The 22,752-nt window shown below is 46.1% G+C and overlaps 1 protein-coding gene across 1 annotated transcript in view; it reads left to right on the top strand.

Annotated features, from left to right (window-relative positions):
- LOC135896076 (acetylcholinesterase-like) overlaps positions 1 to 22,752 on the top strand; it is a 98,025-nt gene that overhangs the window by 21,603 nt on the left and 53,670 nt on the right. Inside the window, exons 4-7 of the mRNA XM_065424409.1 lie at positions 3,166 to 3,207; positions 3,291 to 3,335; positions 5,230 to 5,379; positions 6,730 to 6,792. Coding sequence (XP_065280481.1) covers positions 3,166 to 3,207; positions 3,291 to 3,335; positions 5,230 to 5,379; positions 6,730 to 6,792 — 300 coding nt within the window. The remainder of the gene's footprint in view (positions 1 to 3,165; positions 3,208 to 3,290; positions 3,336 to 5,229; positions 5,380 to 6,729; positions 6,793 to 22,752) is intronic.

Raw genomic sequence — 22,752 nt, 5'->3', positions numbered from 1 at the left:
GCGCGTCTGTTTTCAAAGCGAAGTAAACGGTGAGAACACAGCGCGTGAAGTTTTCAGCAGTGGGCACACTCTGTCCACAATGCAGTTCGCTTTCAAGATACGTTTCGCGCGGCCGTGCCACAAGCAGCCGCCGCTGAAGAACGGTTGATAATGGTTCGTCGCGGATGAGGAGGGCTAAAGAGCGATAACGGCTCAAAACGAACGGAACGTCACCAGCGCGCCTGGCCCCGCCACCTGCAGTACTTCGCTTGCGCCGCCGACCAGAGCAGCTCGTGTCGCCGCAGCGCTGTCGCTTATACTTGTCGGATCAAGTCTCATAACATTGGTGACGACATGAACTGCGTGTAGATGAGGAAGAGTCACAATGCTTACGCACACTTAGACAAATCCGAGAGGAGTTCATGGGTGATTTTTTTACCGGAAATGTACAGTCAGCGGTGGGACCCAGAGTTGACAATGCCTGTAAGAGGGGTGCCAAGCTTTTTTTCTTTTGTGAGAGTCTTGCCCAGCTCCCAAAGATCTGCTCGAGCTAAGACTTTCTGATGGCTGTATGTGTTTTTTTTTATTGTCGCATGCCCTCGAACCGCCACGAATCCTACAGTGTAATGGCATTAATGCAGTATTCACGTCCAAAGGGAAATGCAGCCGTTAATTGGGCTGCCTAAGGTTTGCGGCCCGGCGGCAGCTGCCCTCCCGTCCCCCGTATCCGTTGACAAGTTAGGGGGAGGGGTCTAGAGCAATCTTACACCCCCCTCCCCACAGTGGCGTAACCAGAAAATTTTTTCGTGTGAGGGGGGGGGGGCGGTCCCAATTGACCGTGGAGGGGGAAGGAGCGGGGCCATTGCCATAGCAGCAAAAATTTTACTTTTAGTGAGCGTTACAAGTGCCCGGTGTGCCCCACTTCGCTACGCCGCTACTAGCGCCCCCCCCCCCGCAATCGACGGAAATCGAGCTATCGGAACGTGCATGACACGCATGCATGACATAACATGAAAGACATGCCGCGAAGCTAGCATGGATGTCGTCACATCATCATCATCATCAGCTTATTTTGACGTCCATCGCAGGACGAAAGCTTCTCCAGCGATCTCCAATACCCCTGTCTTGTGCTAACTGGTTCCACGTGTTTTCAAGTTTCCCGATTCCATCACGTCCACATTATTCTCTGCCGTCCTCGACTGTGCTTTCCTTCCCTTAGCACCCATTTTGCAACTCCAATAGACCAGCAGTTCTCTCCCTTACGCATTGCAATGTCTGCCCAGCACGACTTCTTCCTCATAATGTCAACCAGTATATCAGCTATTCCCGTTCGCTCTCTAATCCACATCGCTGTCTTCCAGTCTATTATCATGATGCCTAATAATTTTCATTTCATCGTTCGTTGCGCGGTCCTCAACGTCTTCCCAAGCTTCTTTGGTAACTTCCAAGTTTCGGCCCCATACGTTAGTAACGGTAGAAAGCAATGGTTAGCAGTAAGCTCCCTGGTCATGATTTAGTAATGCCTGCCGTAAGCTCTCCAGCTAATGTTTTATTTTTGTTAATTTCCTTGATCAGAGGCCACTGCGAGTAATTAAGCTCAATAAACGTATTTCTGCGCAGGTTCTAGAGGCTGACTGCCGACCATGACATTCGTTCTCTCGCCACGCTGCGGAACATTACTTTTCTCTTCTGCATACTAACTCTCAGTCAGACTTACACTTTCTTCGACATGTTCCTCAAACGTTTGTTGCAAATAGTCTGCAGCGTTGCTGAGTATGCCAATGTCATCTACGAACCGTAAGTTGGTGAGCTATTTACCGTTAGCCCTCACTCCTAACCATTCCCAGTCTAACTGGTTGCACACCTTTAAGTATTCAGTGATAGCATTGTAAATATTTTGCTATTGATCATATGAAGCCTTTTGCAGATATCTGGCTATGCAAAGTCTGCGCGTTAGTGTCATCCGTTCAATATCAACATTCGTGGGAAACTTCATTTTTGACCACTGTTCGGAGCCAGTGCGCTGCTGCCTAGGTGCCCCGATCTAATCATTCCAGCTACCTGATTCAAGCGCAGGTAGCGCGCGTTTCATGTACAGCCAATATCAACGCCTTAACTGGCAATGTTCATTCATCATATACTGTAAGCTTGTTCACTTACTCCCTTATAATTAGGGTGTAAATTAGAAAGACTGGGGTGTTCCAAGGGTGTTTTCTTGTTGAACACCCTTTTTCGTTAAAAAAGGTGTTTCAAGGGTGTTTACAAGGGTGAAAAGATGAATACACCCGCGTTACACCCATAAGGGTGTGAAAATTTTTAGAGTGCAGGTCTCGAACATTTTGTTATGAAGGTACATAGCTCTTACATATCGCCGTTCTGCAGACTGTATCTGATAGAGCGTCAAAAGTGGACAACCTTGATATGTGAACTTACAATGTATGGGAAAGGGTTCGAACGTTTAATAAAGTTTTCAAACCTTCTGCTCAAACATTAATGGTATACGTCCGATCAGTGTATGGTCCTTCATTTGGTCCAATTGAGGAGCAGAATTAGTTGCTGTGTTCACCATTGTGATATCATTATTATTGACTAACATGGGTAATACTTTGGTTCTGAGTTCTTGGTTTAACTTTTCCAATGTTTAACCAGTTAACTAATGAGACCTAAATAAGAAATCGAGTTCACATAGTCACTACATTATGCATTTTCTAATGAATAGTTTTAAACTAATAGCATACATAATCTTTTCAATTCAACAAACCTCATAAAATTCGCGTTATTATTGCAGAGGGAACGATTGCACCATTCCCATGAATTTAGACAGCAGCCCCAGATCTAAAGCTTCATATTAATCCTCTTGTAGTAACCATAATCCTACGAAATGCAGAGTCGTCGCTTCCCCTCAGACATTACTGTACTTCAGTTCTCTCCATATTATTTATTTATTTATTCATTTATTATCATACCCTCAGGCCCCAATGAACATTGCAGAGGGGGTGGGTACATGGTTTACAAATAAAACCGTCAAGTGTATCGGGACAAGGTTCAGATAAACAAACAGTAACAGCAGTAAAATAAATAAAACAGCAAAATTGGGGTCATTTTTAAAGATTATCTGTTACAGCGGTCTTGAATGATGATTCATAGCCCATATGAGCCATAGCGACGAACTCTCTTTATTTGCAGGCCAGGAAAGGCCCACGGGCCCGATCAGGTCCGATCTAACGAGTGAGTATGCCTCGCCTAGCACAGTGTCGCGTTGTAAATGATATTCCTGACCACTAAACTCATACCTGTCAACACTTCTGCAGGGATCACAGCAAGGTTGCTGGTACCAGCCGTGGAAAGCGCGAAAGGTGATTGCAGTGATATCTCACCCCGTTACGTCGTTAGTACAGCTCAGAACACAGTCAACAAAGATACATTTACACCCGAATAGTTTTTTGTCTCGGTGTGGAACGATTTAGGCTGTTACAGTAACGTTTACAACCCGCAGCTTTCACCATACGCAAAGCGTTGCACGATGTATTAAATTCTTCGAAACTGCGCCTCACAAAAAGCCACGAACATGTAATAACACCAAGAATACAAGCGTCGATCACCGTGCTTGTGTTCGTTAGTGTTATTCAGCGTTATTATTGCCCCTAGCGACATTCCCTGGCCGTTTCATTGTGTGGCGTCGTTTCCAAGAAATAAACCCACAATCGCCAACTCGCGAAATTCTCAATGATGGTGGACGACGTACGAAAATAGCACAACATAAATTTGTTGTATATATTTACATAAATAAAGGCGTGCTCAGAGGGCACGTCATAACTATTTCTGATTGCATGCCAAGATTTGGGGCGCTATAACGTAAAGCTATTCTAAACTTTTCTATTCCAATTCTGCAGCCAGTTCTCCGCGATTGGTCTAAATCTTTTTTCTGAAACACCCACACTTCACCTGTCTATCATGCGACGTCATGAAAACCGTGACAGCTCCCCATCTGATATGGCGCGTACACACTGCTTGTGCATCATTACACCGAACAAAAGAAAAATAGTTATTTCTGATTCGACCCCTTTTCGCCATTAGCCCTCGGCTATTGGTCACAAATTTTCGGGCTGCACTTATTACACCTGCCTGTCACGCGACGTCACAAAACTGCAAAAACTCACCGCGTCAATGTGACGTGTACGCGTTAAAGATGCATTATTATGCCGAAAAAAACTGAATTTTTTTTCTGAATAGCCGCAGGCTGCCCCGTTCTGGAAGCAATAAAATGTGGCTGCCGCCAATCACTCAGGCGCTGGCTACTGGCACATGCCGGATAGCATGGGTTTATTTGCGTACAATAAAACTTTTTGCGTCGATGTGTAACGGTTTCGAACACTATCGGCACGCTCACGACCTCGCTCCGCCAACAGTTGTTTGCTGAGGATCCGTTTTAGCGGCATTCCGAACCTTTAGTTGCATGCCCGCGATTTTCGACCAGACACATAAAGCTATGTAAGGAAAAGGGGACCGAGCGCAGTCACCCGCACCACCCTCTTCGTTCGGTTATTGATTTTCAGTGCACTCGCTCGACTCTATCGAATCCCTCTCCCCTTGAGCGTGCTCCTCGCCTCTAGTCAACCAATTAGATAAGACAAGCCGCTCACTGTAGGCAATCTTACTCGTTTTTAAAGCAAACAATAGTGACCGCCAATACACGATGAGAGCGTTTCCTTGGGCTGTTCAGACAACCCTGCGGATCACCGCCCGATGCTTCGTCGGCATTTACGCAAATATGACGTCAGGAGATTGGAATAAAAACATATTGGAATAGTTTTACTTGGTAGGGCCCTTGGTTTGCGACAAATAATAGTGTCACACAAAACAAGGGAACGCCGAGGAGCTACATATTTAGCACTGGAACCTCAGCGGTGCTAATAGTGATGAGAAATATACCAAGAAATCAAAGGGCTGGTGTTTAGAAATATTTGTCTCAGCTCTAGACGTTCGAGAGGAAATCCTAGTGTCAGCCTGCCTAAACTTGCATGCGCGTATTTTGACCTGTGGCCGCCTTGTGCGCCTGAGTGACAAGAAGACGATGGAATGTGTACGCGTCTAACTTACTATACAAATTTTTGTGTTTAGGTAACTTCTTTCTTCTGTTGAAATGATGCGGTTTTTCATCCCTAATTAGAATTTGACATGCGAAGATTGAGCTTTGCTGCATAAAGTATTCGTTTGCAAAGACTCATTGGACCCTTTTCGATGGCACAGCGAGTCATCGACCATGTTGGAAGGGCCAAACAAGTGGACTCTCTTGGCGGCTTCACTGAGACAGAAGTCCCTCTACAGTACAAGCATACTGGGCCGGAAGACCACGGAAAGCACATCCCAGCAAACCGGAATACGTTACTGGTGGAGAAGGTGCGCCAAAAGTTACAAGCTAACACCAGAGCCTGCGGAAGCAGTCCGTGTGGCAAAAATGCCTTCATTTCTCGCTGCAAATGCAGTGCGATGATTACACATTCTTGTCATGCGCACTTTTGTGTTAAGGTATCAAGCAGGATATTTTAACATGCAGAATTTATGAAAGTATAAACTAGGTTATACCACAAACGGTAGGAACTTGCAGAATTACAGATATCCTTGAAAATAAAAGTGCGCGCTCATGACATTCTACCGGTGCCTACGGTGGGAGGGGTGATGGAGGGAGGGAGAGGTGCTCTAATCTACACCGCTGTGTTTCTTTCTCTTTACGTCGTGCATACCATTTATTGCACCATTGATCCGCACGCGTACCCCAGCTTCTTGTCAAGCATCTGTGTTAGCATAAAAATGCGCGCTCATGCAATTTTACCAGTAACTATGTTGGCACCAATAGCCTGGAGTGCGCGGGAACCTTTATGTTGGCTTGGATGCTACAAAAATGCGTAGTTCACAAGAAGGTAGGGAACGCACAAGGCTCGATGGGACGATAAATTGTGTACGTGACGCTAACAGACAGGCATGACATCAATGTAATTTGAGTGATGTGTTGAGAATGATGTGTGGCACAAGAACAAAATTTGAGGAAGAATTAGAAGCAGCCAGGAATTCTAAATTCGATGTAATCGCCATGATAGGCGCTGGCTAACGTCGCCAGGGCTTCAGCGGATACATCAACAACCGTGAAAGCCTACGCGTGGATGGTAGCTATAGTGCACTTTATATGGTGTATGCCTTTACACTGGCGCTTGTTGGTATCACTTGGTTCTGTTTGCTGCTCTATACTATTACCCAAAGGACAAAATAATAGGAACAGTTGACACAAATGTGTGCAATGCCAAAGCAAAGCAAGCGCTCTCGAAGACTGCAGAGAAGTATTTGGTCTCACGAAGTTAGTAGACTTACGAGGTATAGAATGGTGTCAGCCTGCGCAAGATATGCGTAATTGGAGATATATAGCAGAGACCTTCGTCGTGCAGTGCTCGTAAAATAGTGTGATGAACATGATAATGCCGGTGGCTGGAGGGTGGGGGGGGTTATGATAATGATGTGGATGATAGCAATCTCTTGCAACGTTTTGCAAATGTAACAAAAAATGACGTCACCATAGGCGGTGTGCGTTTCCGAACGTGATCATCTTACACTGGTTTCTGTCGTATATAAAAATATAGTGCTCGAATTCAGCACGCAGTTACTAAATCAGGCGCATACTAGAAAAGCAGTGATAAAGCGTGTACCGACGATTTGTAACAGAGGCTTTTTTTTCTCTCTCTCATTCTCCTGCTGTAGGCTGTGGGGGGAGTCCGAAAACAGGTCCCATGGAGTCAGTTACCTAATTCGAATTTACGAACGGTGAGTAGGCGTGTTTTAAGAAGAACAAGTGCTACCGTCCAATGCTGTCAGCTACCCGCTGGAAGTTCACACTGACATCATAACGCGTATCAATTATAACGAATGCGTTTGCACACGAAGGAGCCCAGTATTGAGGGTTCATTAAAAAAATAGTTGCCGCACTTCTGCCCGTCACACCTGCCGGCGACTGTGGAGGCTGCCTTGACACTTCGCTTAGTTCCTGCTGCCCGCCTTCCTAAGTCAAACTTTAACTGCAGTTACAGTGTTCTAGAAGGGGGCAGTGCGCTCACTGTCGTATCCCTGCGCCGCTCCACCGCGGCGCACTCCGCGTCGACTTCCCGCATGCCCGCCAGGGGCGCTGACGCATGTTTCACCTGAAAAACTTCTCTTGCCTCGTGTTGTGGTTGCGCTGGTGCGCTCGGTACAGCTCAGTTGGTTCGGCGTTGTCGGCGCTCGACTGCAAATACCGCCGGCGTTGTATGCGTGGCAATATCTCTCTGTGCCTGTGCTCTGCTTGGTGCTTGGCTCAATGTGCAGTATGTGACTGGGCTGACTGGACTGGATTGTGACAGCGACTGGGCTGCGTGTCACAATCTCAAGCACTCTTGAGCTTCTTTCGTACCTGACAAATGTAGGTTATTCGTATTTTATGACATCCCGGCTTAGTCAGGACCCGATTGAGAATTTGTTTGGGATTGTCAGACAAGCCTCGGGCTGTAATGATCATCCGACGCCCACCCAATTTCTCATTACGATGAACTGCATGTCTTTTTACAGTTTAGTGAAAACCGTGAGATATGGTAATGCGGATCCATGTGCGGTAGCTGCCTTGCTAAACACACAGCAGAGCAGCGCAAGTTGCTCTCCCAGTAGCAACTTGTGGGACCAGGTAGATGCTCTCATTGTTTCGGGAATTTACCAGGCGCCGAAGTAGTGTTGTCTTTGGTCGATCACGACCAGCACATAGAGAGGAGCGACTCTCGGATATGTCGCACGAAAGTGCGTAATGAAAACCAACTGCCAGGATTGCATGAATGCGCTAACCGTGTCGTCCGAAGATGAGAATCCTGGGCTTACTGCGTTGACACTGCACAGGGATAGAGGCGGGCTTCTCTACCCACGTGGAACACTTTTTTCGTTTGTAAAAATGCTTGAAGACATGTTTACTGAATGCTTCAGCAAAAAGCAACTACATGCTGATAGCATCTTGGAGGTGCTTAGCCTGGTGAAAGTAAAGTGCTCGCACAAAATTGGTTGTAGTGAGCATTCAGCCGAACTCACCAAGAATGTAATAAGCTTTTATATTACAACGCGGCTCCATTTTTTTACAAAGGGCATTAACTCGGAAAAACACGTGAGAAGGAAAACAGTCATTCACAGGAAGATCGCGAAAACTTCCTGAGGCGAGTCTGCAGGTGCATGTTTATATCGATTTGTAAACATCTCCACTTATAAACGTTCAGCCTTCTTGAGCCTGATATTTCTGGTCCACATTCCTTCCTCGTTTCTTTGTAAATAAACATTGCATAAATGTACCTGGATTTTATATTTTCTTTCTATATGCTGTGTCGTGTTAACAGTGCGAACGATGTCATGCATATAAATCATGAGCTTCACTCGAAAAAGCGATTATCTAATGTTAAGTGTCGTGGAAAAAAAATTGCTTTGTAGCGCGAATTCCCGCTGCAGGCCAGCGATTACGAAAAAAAAAGGCAATGCTAAAATTCTGTCCAATATGACTGCTGCATTAGCGAAACCACATTGCACATTTGATTAGCAGGAAATAAAAGAGGGTCGTCCGTTGCTTCGCGCCCTGTATATGCGTTAATAGCCAGGCGCGTTCATCCGCGCTTCCGGTACAAGACATCGCCTGCGCTCCGTAGATCAGCCACAGCGGCGGTAATTCTTTTCTCTGTACACTGATAAAACGCACCAGAACAAGTATCGCGCATCGCACATCGTGAGTGTTGCATTTCTTTCGGGAACTGCAGCAATGCGCGGTACCTGTTCTACTCCAACATGGCAGCGAGTTTCAGGTGACGCTGCGAACCGCGCCACCTGTCGGCGGCGACACGAAGTGCATCAAGCACCGCCACCATGTGAGCGCACTACTTCCTTCTAGAACACTGTACTGCAGTGTTGGCCGCGACCCACGGTGGTCGCTTTCACCACAGCGCACTGCGCGTCGCGCACTATGTGGCGGTTCACGCATAGTGAACACATGCTACTTATTTCTGGCCAACACTCATACTCTATTGAGGCCTGAGGAGAGCTCGGAGACATAATCCCTTTTACAGTCGGTTCCTCACTGGCTGGAATGTCACAAACGCAGAAAAACAATTTCTTGTTTAATCTTAATTGTTAGAAGCATCAAACAGCATCTCCATTTACGTATGCAAAGTAACCTATCTTCGATAAGGTAAAAAAAAACTCATTTTAATTGCACACACACAAAGATGAGAATTGTAAAATCGCCTGGTGGATTGTGGAGTTAACGCCCCTTTATTTGACTTCCGTGTTATTTAGAGGCATACGAAGCACTCTTCGGGGTTGCTTTTGCTGGTATCTGCTGACACAACAGACTATGCCAAGTTAGTGCGAAACTTTTGTCGAAAGCTGGCGGCAAGGATATGATTAAACCTCTGTCACACAGTTTCACATGCATGTGACAACATATCCGCTGTGAACATGTTAAGTAATAAGTGCATTCTGAGAAAGCTAGGAGGCAGTGCACAACAAAGCGTTGTTTTTTTAAGATATTATGCGCCCCTTCCGTCACGACACTGACGTATGCGTACGCAACATGTTCTCGTCGAATTTAGTCGATGAGCTTCCTGCTGTGATTCCGAACGTGCGCGATGGGGGGAAGTTAGTGACGTCTCGACTGCATTTGTCCCCTCATTTTTGCCCAGCATTACTCGGAGCCCTCCACTGCTACTTCGTCATTGTATAGGAAACAACAGCGCGCTTAAGCCTCGAACCACTGGAGAAACGTAGAGCGTTAGCTTCTTTCGTCTCTCAGCCTCTCTAGTTCGCCTTAAACCAGCCTTCTACCGCTGGAAGGCCTATCGCACTCGTAAAACACAAAAGCAAATACCCACTTATATAAACTGACGTACTAGCAGAGTAAGACGAACCTAGGGGGCCATTTTTTTGTTGTTGTTGTTGTTTTGCAGTCATATAGTACATCAATATGGATGTGTCTTTTAGGACGCTTTCATTTACATTATTATTTATACATTTTATTTGAAGAAGAGTTAGTTTCTCCTATGTCTGACTTCAATTTCTGCGTTCTTCATATCGTTACCGCTAACAAAAAATGTTCTCCGTCGGTGTTCTTGCTCGGCATGACAGTCTACAAGAGGATGGTAGCCATGGTACACTGTAATCTGTCTCCGGCCTTAAAGGTGTTCAGTCTTTAACTAATATCCTTACACCCTTCAGAGTCTGAAGCAGTGAGTAATAGACGGATTTGCACCCTAACAGGTGTAGATTGGTTTACAGTGCAGAATAATGGCAAAGCATCGCACGCGTGACGTGTCGCCCGTGCGGCCTAGGTTCTGCTACAACCCGAGACAATTTATCTTTTCGTAAGCTTTTATTTCGCGTTTCCCCTAATTTTGCAACGTTTCAGGTGAACATAGCAGGTAATTTCCTGTGTTTATCTCGCTTCGCTATCTGTTGGTTTATATTTGCAACTAACAAATGAAGATGGTGATTCTTTAGAAAAAAATTTGCACTGAACTTCGTTACCGTGCTAGACGGAAATTTAAGAATTGGGAAACGTATTGTTTCACTGTCCGAGCGCAAGAAGGAAAGGAAAGGGAGAAGAAATTGGAAGCCGTGCAGTCATGAGAGGAAACTGCGTTTGTAAAATCTGAGACCGCTACCTGTAGCTGGCATCTTCCTTCGATAAATACTGTGGTATAAAATTTTTTAAAATTTTTTAAACAGGGTTGAAGTACCTCAGACAGGCTGGCCAACGTTTCGATAGGTGGACCTATCTTCGTCAAAGGCGGCCTCGTCATCCTCGGCGTGTTAGTTTTAAAGGGTTAGTGCAGTGACGTCACGTGCGGGTGTTGTCGCTGGCAGCTGGTTTTAAAGAGAGAGATTACAAGAGGGAACAGGCGCTGTCGTTCGACGTCTGTGAGCCTCATTCTCAAGACGAAGGGACAAGAGCGTGAGAGTGGGCACGCGGGGAGGAAAGAAAAGAAATAGAAGCAGAAAAAAGGGGAAAAAAGGGGAAAAAGGGAGGGGGGAGCCAGGGCCGTACCAAGACACAACAAAAGGGGGGGGTTAAAGAAAAAGAAAGAGAAAAATGAAATCTTTAAGAAATACGGGGGCTTGGGAGCGTGTTGGGGATGCGAAAGGTTAGGAGGTGTTCAGGGGGAGACGTTGGCGGCATGTTTTTGAGGCATTAGAACGGCCGGTCAAGCAATAGGTCGAGTAATTTTGAAATAGTTAAGGTGGCGACGAGGAGTCTGCGGTGCAATGTGTGGGGTGACTGAAAGGCAGCGGCATGGTCTTTCAAAGGGCACTGCCCCACGCGCTTAACGTAGGTGTCGTTACGGCGGCATCCAGAAGGCGAAAAAGGCATATTGACTTCGGAATGTGTTGTCGAGGGGGTTTCAAAAAAAAAGGACTAAAAAAAGGGGGGGCAGGGGGAAGGGGGGGGCGAAATCGGTATAGCAAACAGGAGGGTGACGCGTGCAGAAGCGGGCGCAAGTGTACATGGAAGAAGGGGATCGTACAGTTGGTATAGACGTAAAATCCTGAAAGAGTACATTAAATTGAGTAGTAGGCAGGAAATTTTTTCCCTTCCCTTTCCTTTTCCTCCGAAATGAAAGAGTAGGTGAGGTGAAGAATTAAAGTTGGCTGGTGGCCTAATGTGTTTTGTGTATTGGTTGGTGATATGAGAGTTTCAGATTTAAGTTACAGCTTTTAAAGATTCTAAGTTGCCGCGTACCAAATTAATTCCTGTCGGGTGTAGGCAATTAAACTTGTGTATGAGGTATGATTCCGTGTACTTCCTTTCGCGAGGGGAACGGAAATTTGTTTGTAGTATATAGAGCCTTGCTTTGTCAAACATATGTCCATGTTCATTAAAGTGGCTGGCTACTGCTTTGGGTAAATTGTGTTTTGTGTCCGCGCGGTGACCATTGAATCTTGTATTGATTTGTTGTCCGGTCTCACCTATGTATTGTTTGCTACAAGCGGCGCATTCTAGACAGTAGACTACATTGCTTGATGTGCAGGTGAAAGCCGAAGTTACCTTGTGTGTGTAATTCGACGCTGTACTTTTTACTGTAGTAGTGGATTGAATGTGTTTGCATGTAGAGCACCTGGGGCGACCACAGGGATTGGTTCCCAACTTCTTCTTTTTCTGTAGTTTGGCGTGCACAAGAACATCTTTAAAATTAGTGTTGCGTCTGTAGGCCACTCTGGGAGGGTCGGGAAAAAATCTTCTTAAGTTTCTGGTTGCTGGTGAGAATCGGGTAGTATTTACTTAGGATGTTATTCACGTTTGGGAGTGCGTTTGAGAATTTAGTAGTAAGAAGAGGCGTTGTTGTTCTTGTGATCTTCGGGTGGGGCTTGAGGACCTCGGCTCGATCAAGTTTGGTTGCAGCGATGTAAGCTGTTTGAAGGTCACTGTTTGGGTGGTTCCTGTTTGATAGCGTTTCTTTAAGGTGGTCGAGTCTATCTATGCAGTCTTGGTTTTCAACGCAAATGCGACGTAGTCGTGTGGCTTGGCCTTTAAAGATGCCTTGTTTGCAATGTCTGGGATGGTGGCTGGTATATTCTAGGTACTGTTGTTTGTCGAAAGGTTTCCTATACAGCGTTGTCTTTAGTTCACCATTGTCAATGTATATTGTTGTGTCCAGAAAGTTTATGCGCTCAGTTGAGGATTCTGATGTGAATTTTATTGTTGGGTGAACAGAATTTAGAAAGGATACATATTTATCTAGACTGTCTTGGCCATGTCCCCAGATTATGAGTATGTCGTCTATGTATCGTAGGTATGTGTGGGGCTTGGTAGTGCAGCGCGATAGGAAATCTGTTTCTAGAATCCCCATAAATATGTTCGCGTAGGTTGGTGCAAAAGGCGTACCCATGCTTGTACCATGTATCTGTAGGTAGTAACTCTCTTCAAATTCGAAGTAGTTATGTGCGAGAACTAATTCAAGGAGAGACAGGTAAACTTCAGTAGAGTGTTGTGCGCTGTGTTTAGACAGCGTTTGTTTTATCGAAGATAAACCATGAGGGATTGGAATGTTGGTGTACAGCGCCGTGACGTCTAGTGTTGCGAGAATTGTGTTGTGGGGTAGTGTGCCTTTAGTAATAATGTCTTCTATAATTCTCAGCAGGTGGGGCGTATCTTGTACAAATGACGGAAGTGTTTTCGGCAAGTTACCAAGGTAGTGGTTAAGGAATGTGGAGATGCTCTCTGTCGGGGTGTTGTTGTTTGATACTATCGGACGGCCTGGGATAATAGCAGTGTATAGTTCAGCGGATGGAATTTTATGAATTCTCGGAAGGAGGTAAAAACGTCCGGCAGTTTTGTTGCTTGGTTTAAGAAATTTGTATTCTGATGGTGTTATCAATTCATCAGCCAAAAGTGATTTCAGCCTGTTGGTAATTGTCCCTGTATAGGACAATGTCGGATTGTTATCTAGTTTGCGGTAATGTTCTGGGTTGTTTAGTTGTCTGTAAGCCTCGTGCTTGTATTTTTCTATTGGCCAAATAACTATACTTCCACCCTTATCTGCTTCCTTAATAACAATGTCATTCCGGCAGCTCAGATTTGAAATGATATGACTCTCCGACGCAGTTATGTTTTTAGGTCGCTTAGATGTCTTGGATTGGCTTATAATTTCTTTAGTGATAGTTTTAAGGTATATGTCAAGTTCTATGGCTTGTTCTGGTTCGGGAGTCCAAGTGGATTGGGCTCTAAGTGGTGTCGTCCCGGTGTCTGGTGTGTCTGCAAAAAAGTGTCGGATACGCATTCGTCGGGAGAATTCTGAGAGGTCCTTGTGAAGCTCTAATTCATTTATTGTGTTGTTCGTGGGGCAAAAGTTTAAGCCCTTGCTGAGTACGGCTATTTCTTTTTGACTTAATGTTTTAGAAATGTCTATAACATTGGAGCGGTTTAGTTCTGTGGAAATTTCCTTACTGTCTGGTCCTTCTAAGCTCGAGGTCCCTCTTGTCTGGGTGTGGTGGCTGTTTGGCTGGAAGGTTGTTTTTTGATTAAAATTTGCTTTTTTCCTTTGTTTTTGAACCAATTTTCTAGATTGTTTTTCGCCGTAATGTTCTAAATCTCTCTTCTCATCTGGTGTCAGGGTTATGTTCCTAAGTCTGTGGTTAAAAGTTTCGATTTGCTCTTCGCAGTGTTCTTTGAGGATATTCAAAAGTGAAAGTGAGGCATTATGTAATGTTGTTTGCCAGTTTGCACGATGGTGTGGTGGGAGTGTTCCTAGAACTGGTACAGCCTTGAGTGTTAGGTCTTTAGGAATTATATTTTTCTCGGTGCAGCTTGTGTAGGCTTTCAGATGGGAGGTGTAGCTCACATGTTTTTTGGTAAGTTTTCTAGCCTGTAGGAATTCGGTGCTTCGTGGCAGTGAGGAATTATTGATTTGCGATGTCTGTCATTTACTTGTCTTCTTGTGGGCAGATTTGCGTGGGGTGTTTTTCCGTTCGGCCGGTTTATTATCGTATGCCTGGCTTAATTCGATCTCGGTCTCTGTTTGAGTTTGTGTGTGGGCAGGCAGGCGTGTGGGGGTCTGTGTGTAGATTTCAGTGGTGGGTTTTCTGTTGTCTGTTGCCATTGTGTCTGTTTGCATGGTGGTTGATGTCATTTTTGGAGGTGTGTGTGCCTTCTGGTTCTTTTCACATTCCACTGTCTGTGTTCCAACTGTTCTTGTGTTGACTGTTTCACTTGTGCAGTGGCTTGCTTCACATTCCACTGTCTGTATTCCCTGTGTTTTCGAAGTGACTGTCACAGTTGTGTTGTTCGCGGTTGCACGTTCCGCAGAGTTGGTGGAGGTGGTATTTGAGGTGGAATTTAAAAGAGTTTTTCTGTACTTGTCCTTAATAAAGGACTTGATGTGTTGGGAAACTAGCTCTATTCCACTGCGGTTCAAGTGGAAGCCATCCCAAGCTAGGTGTTCGTGTGGTGCTTCGTGTATTTCCGCGTGGTGCATGGTGTCAACATTCTTATGGACGTTTTCTAAGTTGAAAATTAGTGAGTTTAGCTTGTTAATCTCCTCATTGTGTTTCATGAGTGCATTAGTTTGGTAGAATAGTGGGCGGTGTTTGTTTTGTAGGCGGGGAGCGACAGTCGTTATGGTTATGTGTGCGTTTGGGCGAGAGGCTTGAATGGTTCTTATTACGTCGCTCATGGACTCTATCGTGTCCGCGGCGCTTTGTGTTCTTAGGTTGTTTGTGCCTACATTGATAATAAAGTGTGTGGTGTCAATTGGCGCATCACATACTAGCGGTAGAATATCTGATGTTTGTGCCCCACTAAGGTGTTTCATGTATGGCGCGTGTGGGCCTGGTGGAAAATGTTCCTTCAGGTATCTGTACTGGCTGTCTCCAAGGACTGCTACATGGGCAAAGGATAACAAGGGGCACTTACCCTGTTCCGTCATCGTCAGCTGTCATGGAAGTCCAAAAACAAGAAAGGGGCTGGCAGATGGAATGGCACACTGTGGTATAAAATTTTTAAACAGGGTTGAAGTACCTCAGACAGGCTGGCCAACGTTTCGATAGGTGGACCTATCTTCGTCAAAGGCGGCCTCGTCATCCTCGGCGTGTTAGTTTTAAAGGGTTAGTGCAGTGACGTCACGTGCGGGTGTTGTCGCTGGCGGCTGGTTTTAAAGAGAGATTACAAGAGGGAACAGGCGCTGTCGTTCGACGTCTGTGAGCCTCATTCTCAAGACGAAGGGACAAGAGCGTGAGAGTGGGCACGCGGGGAGGAAACAAAAGAAATAGAAGCAGAAAAAAGGGGAAAAAAGGGGGGAAAAAGGAGGGGGGAGCCAGGGCCGTACCAAGACACAACAAAAGGGGGGGTTAAAGAAAAAGAAAGAGAAAAATGAAACCTTTAAGAAATACGGGGGCTTGGGAGCGTGTTGGGGATGCGAAAGGTTAGGAGGTGTTCAGGGGGAGACGTTGGCGGCATGTTTTTGAGGCATTAGAACGGCCGGTCAAGCAATAGGTCGAGTAATTTTGAAATAGTTAAGGTGGCGACGAGGAGTCTGCGGTGCAATGTGTGGGGTGACTGAAAGGCAGCGGCATGGTCTTTCAAGGGGCACTGCCCCACGCGCTTAACGTAGGTGTCGTTACGGCGGCATCCAGAAGGCGAAAAAGGCATATTGACTTCGGAATGTGTTGTCGAGGGGGTTTCAAAAAAAAAGGACTAAAAAAGGGGGGGCAGGGGGAAGGGGGGGGGCGAAATCGGTACAGCAAACAGGAGGGTGACGCGTGCAGAAGCAGGCGCAAGTGTACATGGAATATTGTCCTTTAAACTAATGCAGGAAGTTTGACTAGATCGGCTAACAACCGCTTACATGCTTCTTGCCCACATCTCCCCACCCTAACGTGGCGCATACTCAGGTTGTCGAAGTGAAAGGAAAGGAAATATCGGTTTGATTCGGGATAGGGTTAAATGCGCCCGAATTTCATTTCAGCTGAGTTCCAACTCGTAAGAATAAAATGTTATAACGGTTCGCGAATTGGTCTGCAATGCTGAATGAGCTCGCGAACTGGTTCGGTAAAGTAAACGCTATCTTGTCCCATGATGTGCGAGATCCTACACAATGCTTTTGACTTGGCCGCATGGCACGTATGCAGAGTTTTCCGGAGGTCAAAAGGAATGTGCGTCCTGGCTCATTGCAGCCGTAGAAATTTGTGGAAGCGTTCGAGTAACAAAATTTACTAATCGCAGCGAACGCAAACATTTGAGAAAAATGACCATCGAATACCGAATACTCACAATATATATAAAAACAAAGGAGAAATCAAAAAAGCTTCCTGTAGTGTGTACCGCAAAAAAGGCACCTTTACAATATTTGATGCATGTAAGACAACGCCGCTATACATGATGCACGAGCAAAATAAAAGTAAAGAAATAAACGGCACGTCCCAGACGTATTTAGTAGAGTGTAGTGTTCGTTGAAAGTGTCTAGGGTAGCACTACCGCACTTCGCATCGTTTTGATGGAATCCAAGCATTTTGTGATGGGTCAAATAATGAATAGATTTGTATAAATTAACACAACGAATTCATAGACCACGTAAGGCGAGACATGCTTACTCGACGACTGTAAACAATTGTGCATGAGAGTCCTCCCCGTCAGTTTGCCGAGGAACTCGATCATATGCGTAAACACTGCGGTCCTGATAAACCACAATCATTCAGACGAGTATCCATTTGGAGCAACCTTTTTTCCTGTAAACTGCAATAAGTGTTGTTCCCCGTTACAGTATTTGAATGAAACTATGAGTATTGCCCTTATGGATGCAGCGTATATGTGGGCGTTTACCTGCCCACAACGCGAACAGCGACCAGGCGATTGTTTGCTGGATCCGTTTTGTTTTCGTTGGTACACTTCATCTGCGTTTTTTATCGGAGAGAGCACCCACATCCACATTGTGCTACGTAAATTACAAATACAGGCTTCTGGTCTGTAGTATTGAAAGAAACCAGTGATTGACACATCGCTCACAGATTTTTTTATTAACAGCGAATGACGACATACATGCCTTTAAACGAGGAACAAGGAAACTTTCTGCTAAATACTACGGCGTCCTTTCTCGCTCAACTGCTATTGGCGCAGAATTCTTTGCTGACTAAACGCGGTGGAAAAAGGTCTCAATCCCACATATTGTGCCCCGGGAAACATTTCCGGAATCGAAGAGCGTTGCAATCTTCTCGGAGGTGCCAAACGTATGTTAAACCATGACACGCAACAAAAAGCGCATTTCCCATACCTTTCAGCACCGTTGTTGCTAAGCACTGAAATGGTGACCGCATTCGTGTTAGGGACCACAATTTTAAGGTGGCAAAAAGTTGTAACGATGTGCTCGTTTGTTTTCCTATTTTCAATTCTCGTGAATATTGTCTTTTTCTCTCCTTGTGTCCTGCCCTGAGTGTTCTTGTGTTTTGTCTAGGAATTGTAGCAAGAGGACCTATAAAACCTAAATTGGGCACCTCAATAGAAAAGGTGATTCTGTGGAACCCCTGAAACAATGTCGGCATCGCTGAGTTCAGAGCTGGAAGTGTGCCTGCCGGCAAAACATGGCCGAACAGTAGGCGCAGTGGCTGCTAACGACTCAACCCGGCAGAGAAAACAAGAAACAAAGAACCAAGCAAAGAGTGTTTTATCTGTCTGTCTATCTTTCGGCTAGTGCCTGACGTCGCGCATCCCAATAAAGGGAAAGTGGAAACGGGAAAAAACAGAAGAACAGAACGGGGGCCCGATCGGAAGGCCCTACGTCAGCACATCGAGATGACGGAAGAATGCGCACACCCGCCGGGGCCGGGACCCACACGACTCAAAGTAACCATCAGCCGGCGGTGGACAAAGGGATCGCCGCCCGTAAAGAGGAACATGTACGCACCTGCATATGCACCTGTGTGGTCACCTCCGGCCCTGTCTTGTGCGCGCGTGCCCCGACTGTGCGTATGCAAGGCGCGTCCAAAGCTCGGCCAATGGGTGAAGCCCGTTGACCTCCCCGTAGGTGGAATGACAGCCATGTAGCAGTGCTTTATGACCTGCTGCTGTATAGTACAGGCAGGGAGGAAATGGACACGAAGCCCTCGGAAACGGAAACCAATGAAACGGCGTTGCACAACCACTGCGAGAACTCGAAGCCCCATACTGTTCAGGTTCAGTTCGAGTTGAGGCCGGCTCTGAGAATAACGGTTCGCATTTGGGTTCTCTTCCGGCTGAAATTCCGGTTCATTACGATTTTCGGTTCGGGCTCGGAATCGGTTCGAAAACCTGGGCATACCAATTTGGTCAATACTTGGTTGTGCCTGTGATAACTCCGGAGATTTTATTTTCTTGTTACACATAATCAATGATTCCGTGCGAGTCTTCTCACAAACATAAGATAGCAGCCCATGTTGATGACGCACCATTTCTGGAATATTACATCCTAGTTTGTATGTCTTGCTTTGGTTATGCTAAATGCCTTAAACAAATACAGCCTACACTACAAAGAGTGAATAATACCAGAGTCCTTCCATTTTTTTTCTGGTCACGAAACTGCCGCCTCAGTTTCATATAGAGCCAGCGCCCGCCGCTAGAGGCGCAACCGTGCATGAGAGGGCATGCGAACGCCGCTACCGCTGTGGTTGTGTGTGGGGCAGCCTCGGTATTGTAGCTTTCTCAACTTCCTCAACCGCCGCTTTAGTTTCACGTAACTATTTTTAAGATTGAATATGCGTAAATTACTGCCTGAGCGCGTCTTCTGCCATGATATGAGCGCCTGGGAGGAAAAAAAAAGCCGCTCATAACATGGAGCTTGCGGCGGTCTGAGATAAATAAATAAATATATATATATATATATATATATATATATATATATATATATATATATATATATATATATATATATATATATATATATATATATATATATATATATATATATATGCATGGGATTTTAAGAGCCAAAACCACGATACGATTATGAGGCATGCCGTAGTGGGGGACTCAGGATTAATTTTGACCACCTGGGATCCTTTAAAGTGCACCTGAATTTAAATAAACGTAAATAAACGTCTGAATGAGATTTAGGAAGGATTAATGCCATACAAACTTCGCTACTGAGTGTATTTAAATGCACCTAAAGGTCTGCAAAGCGATGCCATTTCTGAATGAGATTTAGGTAGGAGTAATGCAAGACAAACTTCGCCACTAAATGTCCTTAAAATGAACCTAAATTTAAATAAACTGGTGTTTTGACTTTCGCCCCCGTCGGAATGCGTCCACTGTACACGGCCGGCTGGACTCTGTTCACATTTCTACATCATCGCCATTCACCTCAGCACTTTGGTCGTCTCCGTTTTTTAATATTTGCCTGAGATTAAACTCCGCGCATTCGCAACAAAGCGCCAGTGGTCCCACCTTTCACCAGATGCAAACATCTGGGCTGTTGCACCGCCGCTTTCCCGTAAGTAAGCGCCAACTCCCCGTTGCGCATAGCGCGAGATTTTTCGCCGAGCACAGCTGTTCACTTTCTGTTTAACTGTGGCAGAGAAGGACTCTGACTGTGGGCAGTATCTTATAAGGAGATCAAAAGAATGAAATTGTTATTGCAAAGGGCTGCTACCGTAGAATACTTGATGACAAAGAAAAGGAAATTGAGCTGCTCCGTGCGCTTAAGATTTCTCTGCAAAGCGATACCATTTCTGAATGACATTTAGGTAGGATTAATGCAAGACAAACTTCGCTACTAAATGTATTCGGTGCGGCTTTTAGCAACGGATTGAGGCGAACGTAAAGTGTTAGGACCTGCGCAGTTGAAACTAGCTGTATTGTAATTAGGCAATTGCCTTAGCAAACAGTCGTTTAGAAGCGTCAGTAAGCCCAGCACTTATTCACGCTACTCGTGGTTTCGACGCAGAAACGGCGAGACTAGGTATTTTGGTTCTTAATGCACAACTATTTACAATATGTTAAAAACTTTATAATTCGATTAAGAAAAGAAATAGAACGTGTTGGCGCAAAAACAACATACAAGCACGATCATTCATTTATCATTAAAATAAACGGACAGAGATGCAGGCAGCACAGAGGCGTCCGGTCACGAATGGTCCACCATTCACAATGCAAGTTTGTTAAAAGCATGACACTGATATAATAAGCATAAAGAAATAACATCAAACGTGAGAGATATGCATTGGGGGCAGGAAAAAAACACGAGCAAACGAATGGCAATAAATACAGAATGCATAATCGATTGTTTCTGTCAACAAGAAAATCTAAAACATAAGCATTTCATAACACATGGCAAAACAACTCTCAAACGAACACAAGTAGCCGCATCACAAATACAGCATTTTTTTTTAATGGCTTGTTAGAGATACCACCATTCTACTTCTTCAGCTGTTACTTGCAACACGTGTTCAGCATCGTTGTCCCACCCCGCCACTTCAACTAAACAGCCCAGCACTCGAAAAATTGCGCAGCTCATGCACAGAACGCACCCGATCACTCAGCTCGCCTCGCACTGCGCACGCGTTTCGGTACGCGAACGATGCCCTCTGTGGCACAGTGGTGCCGCGTCGCGGCACCTTTGGGCAGTATATGAACCTCTCCCATAGCGTGACGGCGGAGTTTCGTGACCAGAAAAACATGGAAGGACTCTGATAATACTGAGCACATCTTTGCCATCGTAGTGTCACGTGGTAGCGCCGTTAAAGAACACAGTAGCAATACTGTGAAAGACAAAACTAGCTTTTATTGGGCGAACCGGTGCCCACAAAGACAGGCTACACTTAAAGCACAACCATAGTGGCGAACATAGTCAACGATCGTCGAAAATCTGATCTGCGGGTCAAGCGCGTCGGCTTTTTTAGATCACTCGTCGAATGTTCCTCAGCAACCGCTAAGACCCGCGTGTCTACCACAAGGTTCTACACTATTCGCGTCGCGCATACATGCAATCACATTACACAAGTTGCGGGGAAAGACAGCGGATGGAATCATCGGTTACATTCCAGAAACATCTTTTACATGCAGGCGCGTCCTGAGTGGTGGTGGTGGTGGTGGCGAAACTTTGTTCTGAACACCTGCAGAACGGTTAGCCTTCCCCTGTTAGGGAGGCGTTACCGTGACGCGGCCATGACGTCTTCGCGGCGTGTGGCGCCTCTACTTCGGCCGCGGCCGCACTATTCCCTTTGGTCGACCGCGCCTGCCCCTCCTTTGGGGTGGCAGCCTCCCTCCGGTTTCGCTCGGTCGTTGCCTTTCGAGGGCCGCCGAGATCTGCTGGACGGCCTGGGTTTGAACATCTTGGTCATAGCATCTCGTTGCGGCCTCGAGCCGCGGCGGGATCGTTGTTAGTGTTGCAGCTTCATGCGGATTCTTAGCGCAGTCCCAAAGGATGTGAGCTGCAGTGGCTCTTTCCTTTCGGCACACACAACACAGATCACTTTCATAAACACTTGGACACACGTGCCTCATCAGCACCGGGGTGAATAACGACCCCGTTTGAAGTTGTCGGTATAAAACCGCCTCCTTACGGGTCAAGCCCGGATGAGGTGGCGGCATAGTCCTTCGCTCTAGTCGGTACCATTTCACAATTTCATTGTACGAAGTCATTTTGTCCTTGGTTTCCCACCACCACGACGGGTCGGCTGTAGTAGCAGCGGCACGGTTGGTTAGTCCTCGCGCCACCGCGTTCGCCGTCTCGTTGTGGTTAGCGTTGCCGCGATCCGACACATCACTGCCCATGTGGGCCGGAAACCACTTTATCACCACACACCGACTTTCACTCGCGAGATCGACCGCACGCAGCACACGCGCGGCTTCACCACACACCCTTGCTCTGGCGTAATTTTTCACTGCCGTCCTAGAATCACAGAGCACAGTCGTGCACTCGGGGTCGGCGATGGCCAAAGCAATGGCCACCTCCTCGGCTTGATGCGCCCCTCGAGTCCGCACACTCGCCGCTGTTCTAGTTGCACCGGTCGATGCCCCGACGACTGCAGCGGCGAATGCCTTTCTGTCATGGGGATACTCTGCCGCGTCCACAAACACGGCACCCCTGTCTTTGGCATGGAGATCGATGAGCGCCTTGGCCCTCGCCGCCCGCCGCTCTTTGTGGAACTCAGGGTTCATATTTCTTGGCACCGGACATACCCGTAGCCGTCTACTAATTGCGTCCGGTACAGGCACCTCTGTATTTTCGGGTCCCATTTCCTTTGGTCCCAGGCCTAGGTCACGCAGCACTT

Source organism: Dermacentor albipictus, chromosome 2 (genome assembly GCF_038994185.2).
Source record: "Dermacentor albipictus isolate Rhodes 1998 colony chromosome 2, USDA_Dalb.pri_finalv2, whole genome shotgun sequence".
Classification (NCBI taxonomy): domain Eukaryota; kingdom Metazoa; phylum Arthropoda; class Arachnida; order Ixodida; family Ixodidae; genus Dermacentor; species Dermacentor albipictus.
The sequence above is the reverse complement of the archived record's forward strand: the minus strand, read 5'-3'. Positions and strand labels throughout refer to the sequence as shown.